Source organism: Mastigoproctus giganteus, chromosome 9, assembly GCF_048544385.1.
Source record: "Mastigoproctus giganteus isolate SK-2022 chromosome 9, ASM4854438v1, whole genome shotgun sequence".
Classification (NCBI taxonomy): Eukaryota; Metazoa; Arthropoda; class Arachnida; order Uropygi; family Thelyphonidae; genus Mastigoproctus; species Mastigoproctus giganteus.
Window position 1 is genome coordinate 206,180,182 of NC_143583.1, and position 23,113 is coordinate 206,203,294.

Below are 23,113 nucleotides of genomic sequence, written 5' to 3' on the forward strand. Positions count from 1 at the left end.
TGTTGGTAACATCAGTTGATCCCAGTCTATAGAATTTAAAAACTGTCTGAGACCTTTGTAGTCACCTTTACGAAAACAAAAACCCTTCCCTTTACCCTTAATCGTAGTTACATCTTTAAGTAAATCCCACATCAGTACACTGTGATCACTGTCACCTAGTAGTTCCTTTATCTGCAAATTCCTAATGCATGCATTATCACTGCTGATAATCTGATCAGGGGTATTACTCCCTCCCCTCTGGTGACCCCTCGGACATGTTGCTGTAGAAAACAATCCTCCAATAAATCCACAAAAGTCTTGCTAGCGCGCGAGTGACCAACCCACAAGTTCCAGTCAATAACTGGAAAGTTAAAATCCCCCATTACAAGACATTCTGATTTACTGGCCCATTCTATTTCTCTGCACAACTGTTCATTGTACTCATCAGCGTCATTAGGCTTATAACATACTCCTACTCTCATTTTCCCTTTCCCAGTATTTATATCACACCAAGCAAACTCAAAATTAGTGTTAAATTCAGTTTCATCTAAATCAAGATTTACAAATATTTTAAAAGTATCTAAAATACAGTGTCTCAAAAATATTGGTACAAACATTTAGGGGAGGTAGGTAACAGCTAAAGGAATGTGAATCGCATAGGAACCCGTAACCGGAAACATCGCCATAAGTCGGTAGACTGCACTGTTGTTCATCAGTTCGCGAGAGGGAAAATTTCTGGTTTACTGATTCAAGCAGTAGTCACCGCACGAAAAGCATGCACCTAATGTATGGATTAGCGGACAATGGACTATGGATTAGGAGGGCAATGGACAAGCCGCTCAACGAATTTATGGAGAATGCTCTTCCCAGACAGACATGTACCGGACCACCTTTTGTTTGCGCATGCATCAAAATTTGTGCGATTATGGGTCATTTAGAGGTAACAGGAGTAGTGCGGGCAGACCACGTTCAATGTAAACTCCCACCATGGAAGAAAGTGTGTTGAATGCCCTCCAGAATAATCCTGCTACCAGCACACGTGGCATTGCCTCTGCCTTAGGAGTGTCTTGTTGCAGTGTACAGCGTGTCTGGCACAACGATTCCTTACACCCCTTTCATCTCCAAAGGGTTCAGTTACTGCTCCTCCAAGATCATCCTGCATGTGTGTCTTTTGCGCAGTGGTTTCTCCAAGAAAGTGTTAAAGACTTGAATTTTCCAGCCTATGTTTTGTTCACGGATGAGGCTTATTTCACTCGGGCGGGAAGGCTTATTCAATCAGCACAGTGCTCATGTGTGGGCTTACAACTACCCACATGGTGTGTGCCCATGCGGCACAACATCGCTTCGCAATAAATGTGTGGGCAGGTATGGTCGGTGACTGCTTAGTCGGCCCATACCTGTTACCATCCCGCATGAACTCCGCTAAATATTGGATCTTTCTTGAACAAGTTCTACCAGGGTCACTTGACGATGTTCCAGCAAATGTGAGATGTAACATTTGGTTTCAACATGACTGGTCACCTGCCCATTATGGAAGGTGTGTTTTTTTTTTTTTTTTTGGTAAGTGTTTGGCGCATCGGCTTCTGTGGCCATAGTGCACCTCCCAAAGTTTTTGCAGTACTTTGATGCAAGCCCGAGGCGGGATTTGAACCCGCGACCTTGGGGTTGCCGGGCAGGCACTTTACCCACCTGGCTAGCCCGGTCGGCAGGTGGTGTGTTTGTGACCATTTGAACAGGTGTTTTGGACATCGATAGATTGGCCGTGGTGGACCCGTTGCCTGGCCCCCATGCTCACTTGATTTATAGAGCTTTGATTTATTTGTGGGGGGGTCCCTCAAATCTATTGTGTATGAATTGCCTGTGGAGACGGAAATGGATCTCGTGGTGAGACTCATCTGCACTGCTGCTACTGTCAAAGAAACTCCAGGTGTGTTCGACTCTGTCTGTCAATCCATGCTGCGTCGGTGTCACGCATGCATCGCGTCTCGTGGTGGAACCTTTGAGCATCTGTTGTAATATCATGAAATGCATCCATCTCGTACTCCATTATTAATATTATGTCAAATAAATGTTTGCCACTAATTACTGTCTTGTGTCATTTCTGCTTCTTGTGCCTCTACTACTACTTTCCCATGACGTTTCCGGTTATGGGTTCCTGTGCAATTCACATTCCTTTAGATGATACCTATGTCCTCTAAACGTTTGTACCAAAATTTTTGAGACACCCTGTATTCTTGTATTTTTGTATACTTCTGTTCCTATATTTATTTGAGCAGTTAATCTATTACAAACAACATTGAGTGTATTGATAATAAATATTTCTTTCCCTTCTAAAATTACTTCATTATTTCTCGTTTCGTCGCACATAGTTTTTCTTTTTTTATTTTGGCTTTTTTTATCTTTGTATTACCATTCGTCAGTTAATAATATGCCTTCTCTTTCAATAATATTAAAATCGTTTCTGATATGCAAAATATATCCATGTAATGATTTCAAAAGATCATAACCACGTAGTAAATTTATTGCAGGATTTGTAATGATTTACTTGTTTTATTTAAGATATTTAATATTTTATCCCAGGGAACAGTAAGTAATGCAGTTTCATACTTCATTTTTTTATTAATTTAGTACATTTTAAACTCACTACTGATCTTTCATGTTCACTTGTTAATAAATTAATTAAGGCGTTTGTTAATTTATAACCATTTCAAAGAGCTGAACAGCATCAGGCCTAGCGGACCATCTTGTATGCTTAAATTTTTCAGTGTTAGTGAATTTCTTCCTAAATATTGATTTAAGATATTCCATCTGCTTGAGGCAGCAGATGGAATATCTTAAATTTATAAAAAAAAATTATATAAATTTTGTATAAAAGAAAAAATTTGCTGTAGTAGAACAAGATTCAGCCACATTAGTTCCCACTAAATTTAGAGAGTGACTAATGCACGGTACATGAAATGCAGTAGAGTTGCTTCAATCTGGCTCCTGAATTCTTTCCTGCCGTATTTGAAGCATTACTGTAACTTTTTCCTATGCAGTTCATAATATCAATTGATAAATCTAATCTTTTTGAAATAGCTATTTCTCTATATTCAGCATTGCGATGTTCTGTAGAAAGGAAACCTAAAAATCTTTCTTTGATGATACCATTTTGTGACATGTATCTTATAATAAACACTAATTGATCAACGTGGCTAATGTCAGGGGTTGAATGAACAATAATAGAAAAATATTTTGCTTCTCAAATTTCAGAAGCCATCACATTTTCAACTTTTTCTGCCATCAATTCTACAAATTCATCACAGGTTTTATGTGAAAGGTAATTGGTTTTTGCTGGGTCCAAAATTAGCATACCTCTATGTGATTTCTTAAAAAAATTATCAAATTTACTCAAATATTTTAAGCAACTTTAAGTAATTGCCAATATGTTCCGTATAAATTTTGTCATTGCTACCCCTAAATCCTAAACCAAGTTTACTCAAAAGCTGAACAGTAGCAATAATTCTTTTGTAAAATATCTGGCCAATAATTTTCTTCAGACTGAATTTGTTTCATTAGTTCTGTGTCAGTACGACCCAAAATGAAACATCTCTTAAAATAAACGCCCATAGCATTAATGTGATCTGATGAAAAAGACCGTTTCACTATTTGCCTTTGTCACATTGTGAGAAATATTTTCAGAAATGTCTATCTAAGTCCATCATTAATAATATTGTATGTATACTTAAATTTGAAACATTTTCTTCTTTGGCATAGTTTCTGCTATTATTATTTTTTAAATATATTAATATATTGTCCTTTTTAAATATTAATATGTCATTGATATATCATCCTTTTTAAATATTAATAGATCATTTTTTTAATTACTGCTTTATATAATTCATTGTTTATTTACAATTTCAGATTTTTAATTCAAATGAGGTTATAGTGACATGGCTTAAGAGTAACGTAACAGATAATGATATCAATTCAATGTAAAAAACTAACACTTGAATCAATTCATATTTTAAGAGCGAGAAAACAAAAATCTTTCAACAAGGGAAACGTATGCCACAGTCATAATAGGTAAAACATTACATAGATATGAAATTTAAAATTTCTGTTACAACAGAATCAGAATTTATTAAATTACAACACTACTTTCAGAGAGATAGATACATACCTATATTTACTTCAGTGTGCGCACTCGTGCATATCACACTTTAACCTGGCACATCAATAATGTTACTATTTTCAGGTCTCAGCTTATATATAGGCGCCTCCATAGCCAGGTGGCCAGGAGCAGCAGTGCGTAGCACACGCTTCTTGATTAGACCAGGGTTCGAGCCCTTGACCACCAAATACGGAGAATGCAGAAAGGTTAGGGAATGACCACCGCATATCCCCGGAGCAATATGGCCTTAGTTGCTAATGCTCCTAAAAACAAATAAGAAACAAACAAACAGCTTATATATATTCTCAAATCCATGGGTGGTTCAATTAAAATAGTTTCTATAGAATGAATAAAATTTCCATATAAACGAAATGATTTCGAGAGACCTGGGTGCACGTTGTTCTCTCCTCTGGCCTTTAAGCAATAGAGGTGCTGCTGTAGAAGCACGAATTAAGAGATAAAAGGATTAACATTCCATAATTTTAGTGGTGTTTTAACACATTTACAACTGCCTTGCCCACATACTGTACTGAGAAGTGCTGGTCAACTATATAAGTTGTTTCACAGAGCGAAACGGAAAGTAAAATAAAATAAATGACAGGTTTAATGTTAAATAGTAAAGCAGAATATGTTAAATACGTACAGTACAAAAAAGCTTTCGATTATTAAGGTAACCTTCATCAGTTGAACTGAAAGTTTAGGAACGTAGAACATAAGAGCATGTAGTGCCAGTCATGCTCAGTAAACTGTGTGATGTAACAGCTAACTGTTTGATGTTGAAGCCTGTGGTTGTGACGTATGTGAACGTTGCCAACGTTTGTCAGTTATGAGAATGGTTGCCTCGATAATAGGGTGGACACGACATCCACTGTTTCCATTGACCGAAGTATTAGAGCATATGATGTGTAATGACTCCAACCACTTTAGTAATGGCGGGACTGATCGATAACCATGACATCGTGGCGTGGGTCAATGTCGTGTCAGGTTGCCAGAAGTGCTCAGCATTGGCTGAGTGTTCTATGTCTGTTAAGCAAATGGCTGTTTCGTGTTCTGAGATATGTTTGCCGAGCCTTCTCCCAGTTTCTCCGATGTATCAACCAGTGCAGTCATGGCAAGAAAATGCAGTAGACTCACTTTGTAGTGTGAACCGGTGTTTTCACTCTAGAGATGGGGGATCACAATTTCCTGCTCTGGTACTGTATGCACTTTATCCCATGTGATTTCAGGACCTTATAAATCTGCTGTGATAGGTTTGGGTAGTATGGGATAAAGGCACTCATGGTGGAGTCATTACCTTGAATGTTACGTGGTCACGTGCCTGTAGATCACACCTATCTAGGATACTGGTGAGATAGCCACACCTTGCGAGATCCGTCTTGACCCTAGCAATCTTGGTGTGCCTCTCATCCCTATGGCCAACTGCTTTCTTGTGTTCATAGCCAGTGGAGAAGATTAAAGCATAATCCCGGTGGGGATAATATGTCGTGGTCAACCTGTTCTACTAATTACACCCTATTAGAGAATTAGGAAAAAGTGATTTTCCTTTATTCTGGAAATTAATCTGTTTTTTCAGAGAAATGAGTCATCCACACTTTCAGTAAATTTCACCTGTCTGTTTACATGGTAGGTACAAGTAGGCCCTAGTTTAGATTAGGGAGTAAAAAAAAGAAATTGCTTTAAAAATTTAAGATTACAGAGGCCTCATGAAGCCCCCTCTATCATGAGGTCCGACACTAGTGCCTCGTGCCTATTTATAAATACAGCCCTGTCTTTGGAATTTAAAATTTCTAATTAAACTTGTTCAGGAAAATAGTTAAGTTGTCAATAAAGTTGCATAATTCTACTTTGAATTTTATATGCTTTGCAGACTAGAACTATAATGAAAGAAATGACAAAATTACCAGCTCAGGCATTCCAGTGTTGTCTTCATGGAGTACCGTCTGATGTTTCAAGTGAAGATTCTGATAAATTTATTAATGCAATTAGTGAAAAACAGTTGGTTGCCAGAATCGAGGAGATAAAGTTTGATTTGTATTTAGTCTCATTGTTTGATAAATCTAGTGGCTGTGAGATTAATATTGGGCAGACTTTGTTTGGATTTTTGCCAGATACTAGATCACAACAAGAAGAAAAAAAACAAGGTAAGTTATTACTATGAATTGGTAATTTTTTAAATAGATGTTCTTTAAAATGCATATATGCATGGTGTTATAATCATTATTAGTAGAAGAGATAGATACACTAATTATTGTTATCAAATACTCTTGGTGGTATACCAAGTTTATTGATAATGAACTTGGTACTGTGGTTTTGTAATTCTTGTAAACGCAGGAAATCCGAATAAGTTGGTCACTTAAAAGAAGCTGTAAACCGTTTTAAAGTTTAAATTGTTTGTGAATTGATGAATATTTGTGTCATGGTTTTTAAGATTTTTTTGCGACAATTGTTTTTCAATTCTCGTGGTAGCATGCGATATTGGTTGGGTTTTGTGGGGATTGGTGGCTGCCGACTGTCCGTGACTCCTCTCTGTGCACTTGGTATGATATGAGAATTGAATGCATGATGATTTTAATTTTTAATTAGTAGCTATTTTTAATTTGATGTATTTAGGATCAAGTACATGGAGTGAGTTCATATAATAATTCATTCATCCACGATTGAGTATCGAGAGATTTACAGTCCTTTTAATTTAAGATTGATAATAATGAAAAGTTAAAACTTCTAAAACATGTAGATTGTAATTTTTTGAGATAAGTGTGAAGTAAAGTTGTTGCAGAAAAGAAATAGAAAGGATAAATGAGGAAAAGGAAAAGTTGGTTCTGTGAGTTTCCTGTTAGGCAGTGAATGGATGGTGATTGGATGTAGCCCGTGTTCAGAGTGATTTATAAGAGAGCAGGAGGATTACAGGTGCCAGTTCAGAAGAATAGTGCCATTCAAGTATTTATAGAAAATGCATGCAGAAGAAAATGAACAATCTGAACCAATAATTATCTGATTGCCTTCAAAAGAAGGCAATCGGGCTAAAGCCTTCTTTTGAAGTCTAGAAGTATGAGAGAGGTTTGGGATATACAGGTCAGACTAATCCGGCCGCTGCTAATTCGGACATAATTTCCGCAAACATATTTCAAATTTCCCGGGTCAGCACACCGACCTGCCGCTACTGTTTTGGTGGCATTGGTTGCAGCATCATCTGTTGGCACGAACTCATAAACACTGGCAAGCCATTCCTACTTGTTTTTCTGTATTTATTATTATAATCTGCTCACATTTAGCCCCAGCCATGGTTCCAATACATAAAGGAAGTGCCTTTTGTGGTGTAAAGTGCAAACACCATTCATTGTCCATAACAGGTAAATAAATAAATGTCTATGTGAGAAGTTTAACTCTGCTTAGTTGTAAATTTCAGCAATTTCTCTCAGTTCCTCTTATTTTAGTCAGTTTTTTTTTGCCATTCCTTTTTTAGTTTTTTATTTTTACAACACACTTGTACAAACTTTCAGAAAAACACAACACGATATAATGGATAATACAGTGCACTAACAAACTTGTTTTCACAAAATCTCTAACAATACTGACAAATTTATTGCGATGTTTGAGAGTTTATTTTATCACAATTAGTTTTATTGCAGCGCTCACCACGTGTGCAATAAACTAATCACAAACAACCTTCTTATGTATGCTGTAATAGTGTCACACGTATGAGGCCGACACGGCTTCTCAAGAAATAAAGTAACCTACTGGGCCTCATTGACCACTATATATGCAAAACAAAAAAAAAGACTTTTTTTTTTCTTTTTTATATATTTTAAGCGAAAAAACGATAACACTGACATTACAATATTTATTTTAGAATTACTGATCAAATTATTTGCTAAATATTTTTGAGGTGGTTAGCTGTTGGGTAAACTGTATGTGCTAAAATAACCACCGTTGATCCGGCAAATCACTAATCCGGCACCCCACAGGCTCAGGCAAGCAAATGTACTGGACAATCTGTTCAATATCATGAAAAGCTACTTCTCAAATAGGGTGATCACAGTAAATGCTCCTAATCAGAAACTCACAAGACTGATACACCATGGCTGCCCCCAGGGCTCGGTCCTGGGACCGACCTTATGGAACTTGGTGATGGACGAATTTCTACACCTTGACCTTGGGGAGGTTCGTTCACAAGCCTTCGCTGATGGCCTCATCCTGACGGTGGCTGCAAATTCCTGGGCCCAGCTTGAGACCTTGGCAAACCATGCACTCGAAATCCTCCAGTACTGGACAAAAACACACTGCCTGGCCATATCACCATCAAAAACAAACTCTCTGCTTCTTAAAGGAACTCTCTGTATTACAAGACCACCACAGATTAAATTTGGAAACAAGACCGTAAAGTTGTCGAAGCAACTCAAATATCTTGGAATAGTACTAGACAGAAACCTCTCTTTCCAAGCTCATCTCAAATACATCAGAACCAAAGTAAGAAACTATACTGCCATGGTTGCTAGGATCTCCTGTCAGGACTGGGGTCTTAACAAGCGAACTCACTCACTTGTTAAGACCCCAGTTTCACTGTATTACAAGGCTATCTTCATTCCTGTGATTATGTATGCAGCTGGAGTTTGGTTTACGGGGGGGGGGTCTGTGTTTCACAAACAGAGTACACAACACGGAGGTGGGGGAACTCCTGGGGCCGTTAGACAATGAACACTTTACTTTACACTTTACCCCACAGGTCCCAACGCTGCTGGATTAGTGACAGTCGACCTTACTCTTTTTGAAAGAATAAGGCAGGGCCAAGCTTTAGAAGATGTGAAGGTAAGTTTTCTTTGTCCCATTGGTAGTATGACCTGGAAATTGGTATTTAAAGAATTGATGGTGAATATTCAAAAAATTAAAGCTTGAATATTTGTGCATGGCAAGGTTTCTTAAACTGGAAGGTAGAATGTAGACTACAGTCATCAGAAAAACTATATATAAGATTTCAGACAGGGGAACAAGGTCATTAATATAGAAGAGGAAAAGAGTGAGAGATTGAACTGAACTTTGTGGAACACCAGCATTAGTGAAGGATTTAGAAGACAGGAAAGCTATCTACTATCACTTGCAGTAAGCAGTCAGAGAGAAAACTGGCTGCCTAGTTCCAATATTTAGGGTGGAGCATATTTAGAAGTCCTTTATGCTAGATAACATCGAAATCTTTAGAAATGTGAAGATGAACTGCTTGAATTTCACCAAACCTTTCCATTGAATTTATCCAAATATGAGTAGGATTTCCAGTCAGCCAGTATATCATCAATGGATTAACACTGAATGGAATCCATATTAGCATTAGCATTAGTAGAGGCATATGATGCAAGAAAGCAAGCTTATATAGTATATCAGCTAGGAAAAAAAAAAAACCTTTCCATTCCACCCATCCATTCACTCCAAATGTTTGTCTAGTTCTGTCTTGAACTTATTTAATTTGTTGACCGCCACTACGACAGATGGAAGTTTATTCCAACAGTCAACCACAGACTGTCTAAAGGCAAATTTCTGCACATCTATTCTACAACTGTCTTTCCCCAATTTGAATTTATATCCCCTCAGGTGAATAATCTGAGCAAGAGGGAGAATTGCATCAGCATTGAGCTTGCTCGAACTATTTAGGCCTTATACACCTCAGTGAGATAACCTTGCAGGTGCCTAGTCTCCAGATGTTGCGATTTGCAGAATTTAATCCTTTCTTGGTAACAGCAATCCTTTTGTTCTATTCACCAGTCTTGTTGCCCTTCTCTGTAATTGTTCCAGCAGCTCTACTTTCTTCCTAAAATGAGGCCCCCAGACCCGTATGCAGTACGTAAGGTGTGGCAGATAATCACCTCTTATCCCTGCTAGCAAAATTCCTGTATATCATTGACAAGAAACCGTGAGCTACTCTTGCAGCCTGTATTCACTGCTCTCTAAAACTTCGTCTGACTGCACAGGTCTTGTTCATTCTCCACTACTCCGAGTGCATTAGAAACTGTTGGAAATGAGTAAATTTCCATGCAGGAAATAGAACACTGATTGAATAAGAAAGTTTAAAAATCAACACAGAACAACAGCACAGTTTTTGAGAACAAGTGGAAAACTAGCATCAGGTCCTGGAGCTTTCTGGGCACGTCAAATTGTTTAGGAGTCTTCTAACATACTTCTATCATAAAACCATGGGAGGCATTGAGGAGAGTGTTTGGTATAGTAAGAAGTAATTTGATAACTCTTAATACTCTTGTATAATACTTAGAAGAAAAATAGGGTGCTAGTAAGTTGGTTTTTTATTTAGCTGAGGATACGATAGAACCATGAGGTTGTAACACAGGTGGTAGTATAGGTGGACAGAAGTTGAAGCCGATAAGTAGCTGTGACAAGAGGCCAGATGCCCAGAATGCATAACTACCATTTAGACAAGAAGCAAGTTTTCTACTCTTGGATTGGAACAGTGACCATGTTTATTTGTGAAATGAATAAGAAAGTGTTGGGTAGCTTAGCAGATTAGTTAGTTCTGTTAGTTTAGGTATTGATGATTTATTCACTAGATAAAGTAAAAGTAGAGAGGAGAATATGTATGAGTTAATGAAATTTTTGGATATGTGGACACAGCAAGAATATACTCAACTCCTTGAAATATATTGGCCTCGACAGCACCTACCATATACCATGAGGCGCCTCCGTAGCCAGGTGGGAAGGAGCAGCAGTTGTTTCACACACTTCTTGATTAGACTGGGGTTCGAGCCCATCACCACCAAATACGGAGGGTGCAGTAAGGTCAGGGAATGACCACCACATATCCCCGGAGCAATATGGCCTTAGTTGCTAATGCTCCTAAAAACAAACAAACAACCATATACCATGTTCCCTCTCTTTCCAGTCAGTAGCTGTCAAAGTAGAAGGCAGCAAGATTATACACTAGCTGATCTGGGTGCCTTCTATAGAGTTATCAATGTTTGGTATGGTGGACCATCTAGTGGCCGTGCCTCCGTAGCCAGGTAGGTAGGAGCAGCAGTGTGTAGCACATGCTTCTTGATTAGACCGGGGTTTGAGCCCGTGACCACCAAATACGGAGGATGTGGAAAGGTCAGGGAATGACCACTGCATATCCCTGGAGCAATATGGCCTTAGTTGCTAATGCTCCTAAAAACCAAATAACAACAACCATCTAGTGGCTGTCCTGCAAAGGCCTTTTTTAAGCTGTGTTTTTCTGTTAACCTTGTATTATATTAACCTTCTCCATCAAGTTTTTAGTTTTTATTTCACTCACATAATGAACATAATTAGAGATTAGTTCTTCAAAGAGTGAAAGAGTGCAGTACTTCATAATACTTTATATTATGTAGTTATCTAATAGATATTTTAATAAATAGCATCACATTACAAAAGTTATACAGGTTCTTGTTCATATGTACAATGTAACATTGAGAATCTACTAAAATATCTGTCATGATATAAAAAGTATCACATTTGCTTATTTCTTGATGGATATCAACAGCAAAAGAAAAAAAAATCTTATTTCAGGACATGATTAAAGCAAATGGTGAGTTCTAGATTTTATCAAACATTTTCAGCGAGAAATTTGATAGCAGTTTCCTGTACATGTGACTTGCAAACTTACTTGATTTCTGTCTAAAACTGGAAGATATTAAGGAACCCACTGAAACGTTTTTTTATGCTAATTGTTATTCCTGAGATATTTAGGGATAATAACCACCAATAGTAATGTGTTCTGTTCAGTATTGATATTAATAGTGGCTAAATGATGCAAGGAAGCAGGTTTATATAGCATCAGTCAAAAAAAACCCTACTTCCTTAATTTGTATAATCCTTTCATAAATTTATTCAAATGCCAACTTCCAGATCAGAGGAAAGTTTGTCCCAGTAATCAATTGCAATCTGGCTGAAAGCAAATTTTTACACATCTGACCTGTAATCTTTTTTACCAGTTTAAATATATATTCCCTTGTGTGTATCATCCAAGAAAATGTTATGCCATCAACATTTAGTTTACTCAACTTATTTAAAGTTTAAGCATGTCAGTCAGGTCTCCTTGCAGTTGTTAAGTACCATGTGCTGTGGTTAACAGAACTCAAGTGTTCCTTGGTAAGAATACCTGTTTATGCCTCTTACTAATGTTTTTACACTTCTCTCTACCCATTCCAACAGATTTACATCCTTCCTAAAATGAGCTTCCAAACCAGAAAAAGTACTTAAAATGTATCCTAACCATTGCCCTATACATATGGCTATTTGTATGACATTTCTAATGGCATTTTACTCATTTTAATACCTGCCAAAATTATCATCATGTATAAGAAAAAGGTTAGTATTAACCATATGGTGCATGCAAGGAAACACTAGGCTTTTGCAAAACTGGCCAAAAGAAGAAGAAGAAGAAGAAGAAGAAGAAGAAAAAAAACCTCACTCATCACTTAGTTACTACTGATCCAGCTAACCTTTGAATTTTCAAAGCTGTCACACTAAACTATCCATGCAGTTAACTTATTCCAGCAATTAACAACTTACTGACCACTAAAATAAAACTTCTCTTAGTCATATGTAATTTGAATTTATTGATCCTAGAGAAGAATAATACAGCAGGGCCAGTGGAGGCAGTAACTAAGATAAATTTAATAAGTTAAGATTAATACAAGAAGCTTTCAGGGTGACAAATCCCTTCCTCAGCAAGTAAAAGTACATGTATACAGAAATGCAAACATAATATAAATGTTAGGAATAGAATAAATACTAAATAGGCTGTGCATGCTCAGATGACTTGGAGAGCGCGCACATGAATGCAAGATTGTACAGGCATTCATTCACTAGATTTGGCCCTTATTGTTGGTGCACTGGGCATATATAGGATTCCTGCCAGCATTTGTCGTGCTTCTAACTCTAAAATAGGATGTAGCCTTGTACCTCTGCAGCGATTTAAGACTTTTGGACAGCTGGATATCTTTAACAATCCTAACCATAGGCAGTGACGGTAGTGTCGAAATTGGTCGATCACCTCACAATTGCGTCTAGGGTTGAGGTAATGATAAATTGACCAAAAATGCTCCACGATTGTGGAGTGCTCAGTGTCACCCAGGCAGATTGACCTATCGTGTTCTGCGAGGCGGTCCTGAAGACGTCTGGCGCTCTCCCCTTATAGCAACTGTTGCAATTGTGGCAAATTACACGGTATACAATTCCACTGTGTAAGAGAGGGGGCGATGGGTGTTTTTAGGCTCGAGACTAGAGATCATAAGACCATACCAGGGAGTTGTACACGTTTAATGCGGTATGCAGGATCTTAGAAATCTGGTCTGAGGCACCCTGATAATAAGGAATATAGGCAGTAAGTACACTGTCGCGGAGGGACGAGAGCTTCAGGTGAGTTGCAAGCTCTTGTGCTTGTAGCAGGCACCTGTCTAACACACGGGTTGAGTCTTCACAATTGGTTGGGTCAGCTTTTACTGTGGAAACCTCAGTGCACCTGGCTTCCTCTGAGCTGGAATGGCTCAAAGCTTGAGAGAGTAAAGCACGTGCAGTGCTGTTGATGACAAGGGATATGGGCTGACCTGTAGTTAGTGAATTGCCCGCACCACATTGGCTTTCGGTATATAGTCAGTCCTCGTATAGCACGATAGTTGTGTTCCTAGAAACCCTTGTGCAGTGCAAAATCATGCAATATAAACAACAGGCCCTATGGGAAAAATAGAGTTAGGTGCCGACCACCCAAGATTGAACACACATTAGTAACCAAAACATTACAAAACACAATAAATAATCGTAATAAAATACATATTTTATTACTACTATTACGTAATAAAATATTGCTAATGCTTTTGCTTCTATCGTAAGTAAACTTGTTTTTTTGCTTGATTTTCTCTTGAAACAGATGACAGCCGTTCCATCTCTTCCAATTCTTTGTGTCTTAATCTAATGGATTTTAATTACACTTCGAGTTGTTCCTGCTATGAAAGTTGTTTTTATTTTCTTGGTGTTGCCTCATTTAGTCTGTAGCACGTGCAATATCACATGGTCTTTCATTTCGCTCAAAGCGTTTCCCAATTTCATATTTTTTCTCTATTGTGACAGAGACGCACTGGCCATAAGCCTTACCGGGGAAACCCCGATGGGCCGGAGGCCGGTGTGATTTTGGCCATAACCATAGTATGAGACCACTATAAATTTTCCTGGGTAAGAATTTTTGATCCAGTCCGCCTCTGTTTATCAATATTGCTTTTCTTTTTCTCTCTTAATCTGCAGCGTCTTCACCAGGATGCTTCCTTTTCACACCTTTTAAGTATTTTACTCATTTTTAGGGAATAAAGCACAATTACAAAACGAGGAGGCACGCTTGATACACATAAACAAAGCTGTGCGCGTGTAGCAACTGAATAAACAACACCGTAAAGGCAGAGTACACTATTAACACTTCACATTTTACTAAAGCACATTTCTAGGGGTTACTACCATAAAACAATAAAAACAATTTCCAGTTGCGTTTCTGCTAGTGGAATCTGTTATAAACTGGTAGTAAACTCAATCTAATTGCATTTGCGATTATACCGATTGATGAAATTGTGTTGGTTTTTACGTTATTATGGTGAAATGTGTTTCCCTTTCACCGATATAAAAAACATAAATACATTTTCAGAATCTTCTCTTCATTCCTATCGTGTTGCGTTCGGTTGGGGTGATTCTGCATTTGACTGCCATTTCTTGTAAACACAAAGGCGAATCGTGCATACACGAATTCGGTTCATGTTATATAAGATATCGTTCCCCTATTTATAAATCGTGTATGATCGAATTCGTGTAGTGCAAACACGTGTTATACGAGGACTGACTGTACTAAGGTTTCCAGGTATGGGCCCACTCGTTTCACCAAAACATCCAGGAAAGGAAAAGGGACTCATTTGCTTCAAACTCCAAAGTGAACTAGATGAAGGGGGATAAGGAGTTGAGGTACTCTAACAGTGCCGTATCTGAACCATGGGGGATGATGGTGAAAATATCATCAACATATCTGCACCACATAGTAATTTGTACCGGCCGGTTCAGGAATATGTGTTTCTCTAACTCCTCCCGGCCCCGGGTGCCAAGCGATTGTGACTGAGTGGTTTATCTGTTCCATACAGTGCGGATTTCCAAAAAGAGATATATAGTTCTTTTACGTTCCTCTCGTTAAGTAATCTGTTTATTTTATAACTGCTCTTGCTACAAAAGTATCTGTACAGAGCAAGAAAGGAAAGCCACCTTTCTTTTTTTCATAGGCTTATTACTAACCCCCTACTACTTTTTGCTTGGTCACACCAGGCACTACTCCTGCCTCCCCGTGGCGGGCCGGAAATCTTGGCAGAAAAGCTCATCTGCCAAAGGCAAAAAGGAGCAAAGATGGAGCAAAATGGTTATCTACCTTTAGAGCCGACAAGCTCTCGGCCACAGACTGAAACTGATTATGACAGTTCATAATCCAAGAGGTTGAAAACAAATTCAACAACAAAGAGTTTCCTTCCTTTCTAATTTTACATTCACTTTCAAACAACCTCTCAGCAAATTATCTCCTCTCCTCATCCAGAAACACCTGGAGAGTATTGCAGCATCTCCGAAGACTGTGAAGAGGCTGCAATCTGGAGACCTTCTTTTAGAAACAACAAAAAGTAGACATTCAGAGAAACTCTTACAACTTTCAAATTTTGCTGGGATACCAATTAAAGTATCTCCCCATGCTACCTTAAATACTTCCAAAGGTGTTGATTTCTAGCTGGGATCTGTTGAACGTGACAGAGGATGAAATAATCCAAGAACTTCACGATCAAAATGTCATTGCATCAAAAAGAATCACGATTAAAAAAGACAATAACCTTATGCCTACCAGGAATATCATTCTTACATTTAATTCCCCAAACCTACCGTCAACAGTAAAAGCTGGCTATCTACTTTGCCGCGTTTGCCTGTATATTCCCAATCCCTTGAGATGCTACAAGTGCCAAACGTATGGTCACGCTCAGACAACATGGAGGAAACCGCATTTGTCCCCCCCCCCTCCTGCGCCTCCGTAGCCAGGTGGGAAGGAGCAGCAGTGCGTAGCACACGCTTCTTGATTAGACCGGGGTTCAAGCCCATCACCACCAAATACGGAGGATGCGGAAAGGTCAGGGAATGACCACCGCATATCCCAGAGCAATATGGCCTTAGTTGCTAATGCTCCTAAAAAAAAAAAAAAAACAAATAACAATAACAGTTTTTCCCAACTGTGGACTTTCAGATCATACTCAGTCTGAATGTTTGGCGACAGAAAAGACATGTCCCGACTGTAAAGTTAACCATCCTGCATATTCTAAAACTTGTGAGAGATGGAAAACTGAGAAACAAATTGTTAAATATAAGGTTGAGAACAAGGTAAGCTTTCAAGAAGCAAGGAAAATAATTGCCCCTACTATGCCCAAATGTACCTATGCAAATGTTGCACAAAAACAACAGTGTCCACTCAAACTGATGTTACTGTCCCTTCAAACATATCAATCTCTGACTGGGCTCGAGCTGTCCTCTCTCAGCAACAGTCCAGTATCCCTAAGCATTCAGGCCAGACAAGTAACACTCCTCTTACCAGCGACATCTCCTACTCTACAGGAAGATCCAATTTTAGAAATTCATGCCGAAGAAGAAGAAATGGACACTGGTCGGCCAGTGTCCATTTCTTCTTCTTCAAACAAAAATTGAAACGTCATAAGCCAGTCACCTTCAAAAAGCAGTCAGATGCATCTCCAACAATTAAACACAAATAATGGCCTTCATTGTACAATAGAACTGCAGAGACTTTCGTTGCAACACAGATGATATCCATAAGCTAATTAACCAGTATTCTCCAGTTGCTCTTTGTCTCCAAGAAACTTACTTAACCTTGCAAATTTCTCCTTCGATAAAGAACTACTGCCTTTATTGAAGAGATCGCAATACAGCAAATGCTGACCACGGTGGTGTAGCAATCCTGATAAATTCAAAGATCCCAACTAAGCATATCCCACTTCAAACCGAAATAGAAGTTTTTGCTGTTCGTATAACTCTCCATATTGCAATAACACTAGTCTTGATCTACTTACAGTCAAACTATACTTATTGTTTAAAAGAACTTGAAGACCTCTTCATACAGATCCCTCCACCTCTCTGTATATTAGGGGACTTTAATGGGCACAACCCCCTATGGGGTGCTTCTTTAAACCCTGCAGGAAATGGAAATCTGCCTGAGCAAACTGGGCAATATTTCAGTCATCAGTCTCTTTCGATGAGGAAAAAATTCGTCTTCAGCCTATTGATGATGTGACAGATTACATCACATTTCATCTCCTAAATGTGGCCAAAGACACAATACCATTATCAGATCCCCCGGGCTGAAAACATTATAACTACTGGTGGAATGAGAAATTAAATAAAACCTGAAATTTGTTTCGGCAATATCCAATCACAGCCAATCTGATAAATTATAAGAAATTAAAGGCAAAAGCAAGTTTTATACAGAGGCAAGCCATAAAAGAATCCTGGACCTGGTTTGCATCAACAATTAACAGAAATACTGACAGCAAATTAATTTGGAAAAAAATTAGTCAGCTTTCTGGTAAGTTTCCAACAATACCTTCTCCAGTCCTCTCCTGGAATGGGCGAGATTTATCTAGTCCCTCGGATATAGCTAATGCCTTGGGCAATACGTTTGCTGAAATCTCAGCAACATCTGCTTATACTAAATCTTTCCACTGAATTAAAAGCAGTAGAGAACAATATTCTATTAACTTTCAAACTGTCCACATTCTACCGTATAATAAACCTCTACAATATTCTGAAGTTTTGCATGCCATTAAAACAGCTCATAATGGTGCCACCGGACCAGATGGAATCTGTTATGTCATGCTGCAACATCTTGATGACAAAGCTTTGCGCCTCCTCATGGTCTTTTACAACCGTATTTTTTTAGAAAATGTGGCACCACTCTATTGTTTTGGTGTTCCTGAAGCCTGCAAAAGTCCATCCAACCTCTATAGCTATAGACCAATATCTCTGTCAGGCTGCCTCAGCAAAATCCTTGAAAAAATTGTCCACAGTAGACTCGTCTGGATCATTGAGTCACAACATCTAATGAGCAATAGTCAACATGGCTTTCGACAAAACAGGTCATGCTTGGATCTCATGATCAAGGCTGAATTTGCCATTCACAATGCCATCGTTAAACACGAACATCTAGTAATGGTTTCTATAGATATGGAGAAGGCTTTTGACACCACCTGGCGTCATGGCATACTTAGTGATCTTTATTCTCTTGGTCTACGGGGCAACCTCCCCATATTTGTTCAAAACTTTCTACAGATGGTTTCAAGTAAAATACCAAAATGACCTCTCTACAACTTTCATTCAGGAAGGTGTTCCTCAGGGATCTGTACTGAGTGCCACTCTTTTTGCTCTTAGAATCAATTCCATCACTAAACAGCTTCCAAACACAGTTGAGGCGTACCTTTATGTGGATGACCTTTCCATCTCCTGCCATTTCCAAAACATGAGATCTATTGAAAGGCAGCTTCAGATATCACTGAATAAAATATAACAATGGGCCAACCCTAACAGCTATCGACTCTCACAACAGAAAACAGTTGCTATCCATTATTGTAGACAACACAAACTCCATTTGAATCCTGAACTTCAGATTTCCAACGTCTCCATCCCAGTCACTACTAACGTCAGATTTCTAGGATTAATCCTTGACAACAAATTAAATTTCCTAGACCATATTAAAAATGTACGTACTTCCTGTTTAAAAAAGTTAAATATACTCAGAACTTTATCTGCCATAACATGGGGTGCAGATCGTACCTCCCTACTTCGGTTTTACAGGGCTAATCCAATCCCGTCTCGATTATGGTGCTCCTGTCTATGATTCTGCCAGAGCAAGTGTTTTGCACTGGCTTGAACCAGTTCAGCCCAGTGCCTTGAGGATTGCACTTGGGGCTTTCAGAACATCACCAGCACATAGCCTCTACGTTGACACTCATGAGCCCCCTTTAACTCTACGTAGGAAAACACTGCTACTGAAGTATGCTGTTAAAATACAAAGTTGTCTCGCATCCAATTCAGTCATACCTATTCAATCCACCATTAGAAAACCTCTACAGAATTAAGCCTAGTATAGTAAAACCAGCTGGTCTTTGCCTTCTTGAGCTGATGCAGGTTTGGAATGTTTCCATTCATTCTGTACAAGAGGTAGTAACGTGCGCCCCACCACCATGGACTCGTACTCCTCTACCCACCTGTGACACTTACCTTTGCCAGTGGGGAAAAAATGTTCTTCAAGCATCAAATGTGAAACAACTTCATGCAAGTCACACTCACAGATATTTTGATTTTTCTCCAATTTATACAGATGGCTCTAAATCTAACTCAAACATTGGAGCAGCAGCAGTGTTCCTAAATACCGCTATTTCAGCATCCCTTCCACCTGAATTCAGTATCTTCTCAGCAGAATTATATGCAATTAAACTAGCCTTAGAAAATCTCTGTTCTGACTGCTTATTAAAATTTGTCATTTACACTGACTCCCTCAGCTCAATTATGGCATTATCTAACTCCTCAGATAAAGTTCACCCTTTTCTAAATGAAATTAGAGGATTATTACTGCAGATTGAAGAGCACCACCAACTGATCACCTTCTGCTGGATTCCGGCACATTCTGGAATTTCTGGTAATGAACTGGCCGATAAAGCTGCAAAAAATCCAACTACCTTAGATTTAACCAATATCCCTGTTCCAGCATCAGACTATCCACAAATCATTCATGGTGCATGCCTAACAAAATGGACAGCACCAGAGGCGGATTTAACGGCGGGCGCACCGGGCACGCGCCCTGGGCCCCGACTTCTGAAGGGCCCACGCAAAACCCCAACAAATTAGTTGAACTAATATGTTCAACTGTTAGTTCAAAACTTTGTGATTATTATTATGCTAGTATTAATTATATTATACATATATTATATTCAAATTTTACTGGAAATAAAACATTAATAGTACATAATATTTTTTATTTATTTAAAAAAATGGTTAACATGTATTTTTATTTTCCCTGTCTCTCTCTTTTTTTTAAGGGGCCCAATATTTTCTTCTGCGCCCAGGGCCTCAACCAATCTTAATTCGCTACTGGACAGCACTCTCAAACAAATAACAAACTTTTTCAATTTAAACAGAATCCTAGAATTTGGCGTTCGAGTGTCCGTTCATCAAGAGAAGAAGTACTCCTTTCAAGAGCAAGAATAGACCATACACATTTGAGCCATCTTTATTTACTCACAGAAGATGATCCACCACAGTGTTCACATTATTCTCTAAATTTGACTGTGAAATACAACCCTGCTATCTTTGGATAACCTTCGGAAACCAGTAACTCTAGAGAATGTCATTGGTGACAATGTAAATATTCCTGAATTTTTTAACTTTCTGAAGAAAATTGGAGTTTTTAGTCATTTCTGATTTCAGCCTTTTCCGACGTGACAAGAAATTCTCATATATTATTACAACAAAGGAATAGGCGCATTATAGCCAAAGCAGCTTATGTGCCATAAAATCCCAACAACAACAATAACAACAACTAACTCCTCCATTGCGATGTTTGCGACGGCTGAGCTGACAGGTGTGCCCATAGCCATACTGTGAATCTGTTTTTACAGAGAATCACCAAATGCGATGACACCGCCTGACAAACACAGGTTAAGGGCGGCACAGATATCTTCTGTAGATAGTGATGTTCTATCCGATAGGCTGGGATCGTTCTCTAGAACCCGTCTGTTACAAACGACGGCCTGTTGGACTGGAATGGAGGTAAATAGAAAGACAACATTGAAGGATGCCATGATTTTGTCGTCAGGAACTGTAAGCTGTTTGATGATGTGAAGGAACTCCTTGCTGTTGGAGACTGTATGGGCGGTATTTTGCACAAGGGGTGTTAGGAGATGGGCAACGTATTTTGAAAGCACGAACACTTCAGGTCCGCCTCGCGGAAAATGATAGGTCGATCTGCCTGGGTGACACTGGGCACTCTGCAATTTCGGAGCATTTTTGGTCAACTCATCGTGATCTCGACACTACCGTCACCGTCTATGGTTAGAATCATTAAATATATCCAGCTATCCAAAAGTCTTAATTCACTGCAGAGGTACAAGGTTACACCCTATTTTAGAGGCAATAGTTTTGAAGCACGACAAATACTGGCAGCAATCCCATATATGCCCTGTGCACCAACAACAAGCTCCCAATCTAGTGAATGAGTATCTGTACAATCTTGCATTCATGTGTGTGCTCTCTGAATCATCTGAGCATGCACAGCCTATTTAGTATTTATTCTATTCCTAATGTTTATATTATGTTTGCATTTCTGTATGCATGTACGTTTACTTGCTGAGGAAGAGATTTGTCACTCTGAAAGCTTCTAGTATTAATCTTAACTTATTAAATTTATCTTAGTTACTGCCTCTACTGGCCCTGCTGTATTATTCTTCTCTAAACTATGGAAACTAGTGCCACAGGCCCATTCTCTTTCATTTATTGATCGTAGTTCTAGAATCATTAATAACTTGAGAAAATTTCATTTTCATTAATATTGTTCCCTTTAAGGTTACCAAGCTCTGCAACGTACATCTTTAAAGTCTTTCCTGTATAGTTACCCATTCGCCATTCTCTCCAGGTCTGATACTCTTCCGTGGATCCTTTCAATAAGCTCAGTGCCTTTTACTTAGGCACTGTCTTAAAATTGCTGTATACAGTGGAATTGTGAAAAAATGAGATTTGTGAGCAGCATAGCTGGAAAGACAAGACATGACAAAATCAGGAATGATGTGATTAGGGAGAGAATTCAGGTTAAAAAACTCCAGAACCAGATTGAAAGGTCCCGTTTGAAATGGTTTGGACATGTCACGAGGATGAGCGAGAGGCGTTTGCCAAGAAGAATGTTTGATTTACAATTAAGGGACAAAAGACCAAGAATGAGATGGCAGGACATGATAAAGACCAATGTCATTAAGAGAGGAGGAAATTGGAAATCAACGAAGGAGAGAAGTACCTGGACAGAGCATGGTGGCGAGGCTTCATACATCGACATGTGGAATGGTGATAGATGATGATGACAATGTGTTCAGAAAGGAGAGACAAGATAGGAAGGGAGGAGAGGTTATGCTATTAGTTAAAAACACATAAAATCTAAGGCAATGAATTCAATTGACATGGATGGACAGTGCAATGTTGAGTCAGTTTGGTGTGTCATAAGTACTCGGAAAGCAAAAATGACAGCAGGTGTATGTTATTGGCCTAATGACTCTGATGAGTACAGCGAACAACTGTACAGAGATATGGAGTGGGTCAGTAGATCATAATGTCTTATTATGGGGGATTTTAGCTTCCCAAATATTGACTGGAACTTGTGGGTTGGTCACTCACACACTAGCAAGACTTTTTTTATTGGATGATTGTTTTCTGCAGCAGCATGTTCCAGAGGCAACCAGAGAGAATAATACTATTGATCTGATTATCAGCAGTGATTATTCATGCATTAAGAATCTGAAGATAAAGGAACAGCTAAGTGGCAGCAATCACAGTGTATTGATATGGAATTTACTTAAAAGATATAACTACCATCAAGGGTGAAGGAAAGGATTTTTGCTTTCATAAGGGTGACTACAGTGGTCTCAAACAATTTTTAAATTCTATCATTTAACATTTGCTCTTGTTACGAACAGCAAATGTTAAATGGGTAACATTCAAGGAATTAATTTGGAAGCTACTAGGCTTTTCATATGAATTACTGTTCAGGTTTTATTCTTAAATGGATATCAAATGAACTAATAAGACTCGTGGCAGAGAAGAAAAATGCACGTGATGCATATAAATTATCTGGTGACACGGAAGTCTATGGTACATATAAGCTAGTCTGTAATCAAGTAACAAAGGAGGTTTGGCAAG

At 38.6% G+C, this 23,113-nt stretch overlaps 1 protein-coding gene across 1 annotated transcript in view; it reads left to right on the forward strand.

The window, feature by feature from the left end:
- Nucleotides 1-23,113, forward strand: part of LOC150081073 (protein tudor-like) — a 114,632-nt gene that overhangs the window by 60,458 nt on the left and 31,061 nt on the right. The window contains exon 5 of the mRNA XM_090380906.1: nucleotides 6,000-6,273. Coding sequence (XP_090237032.1) covers nucleotides 6,000-6,273 — 274 coding nt within the window. The remainder of the gene's footprint in view (nucleotides 1-5,999; nucleotides 6,274-23,113) is intronic.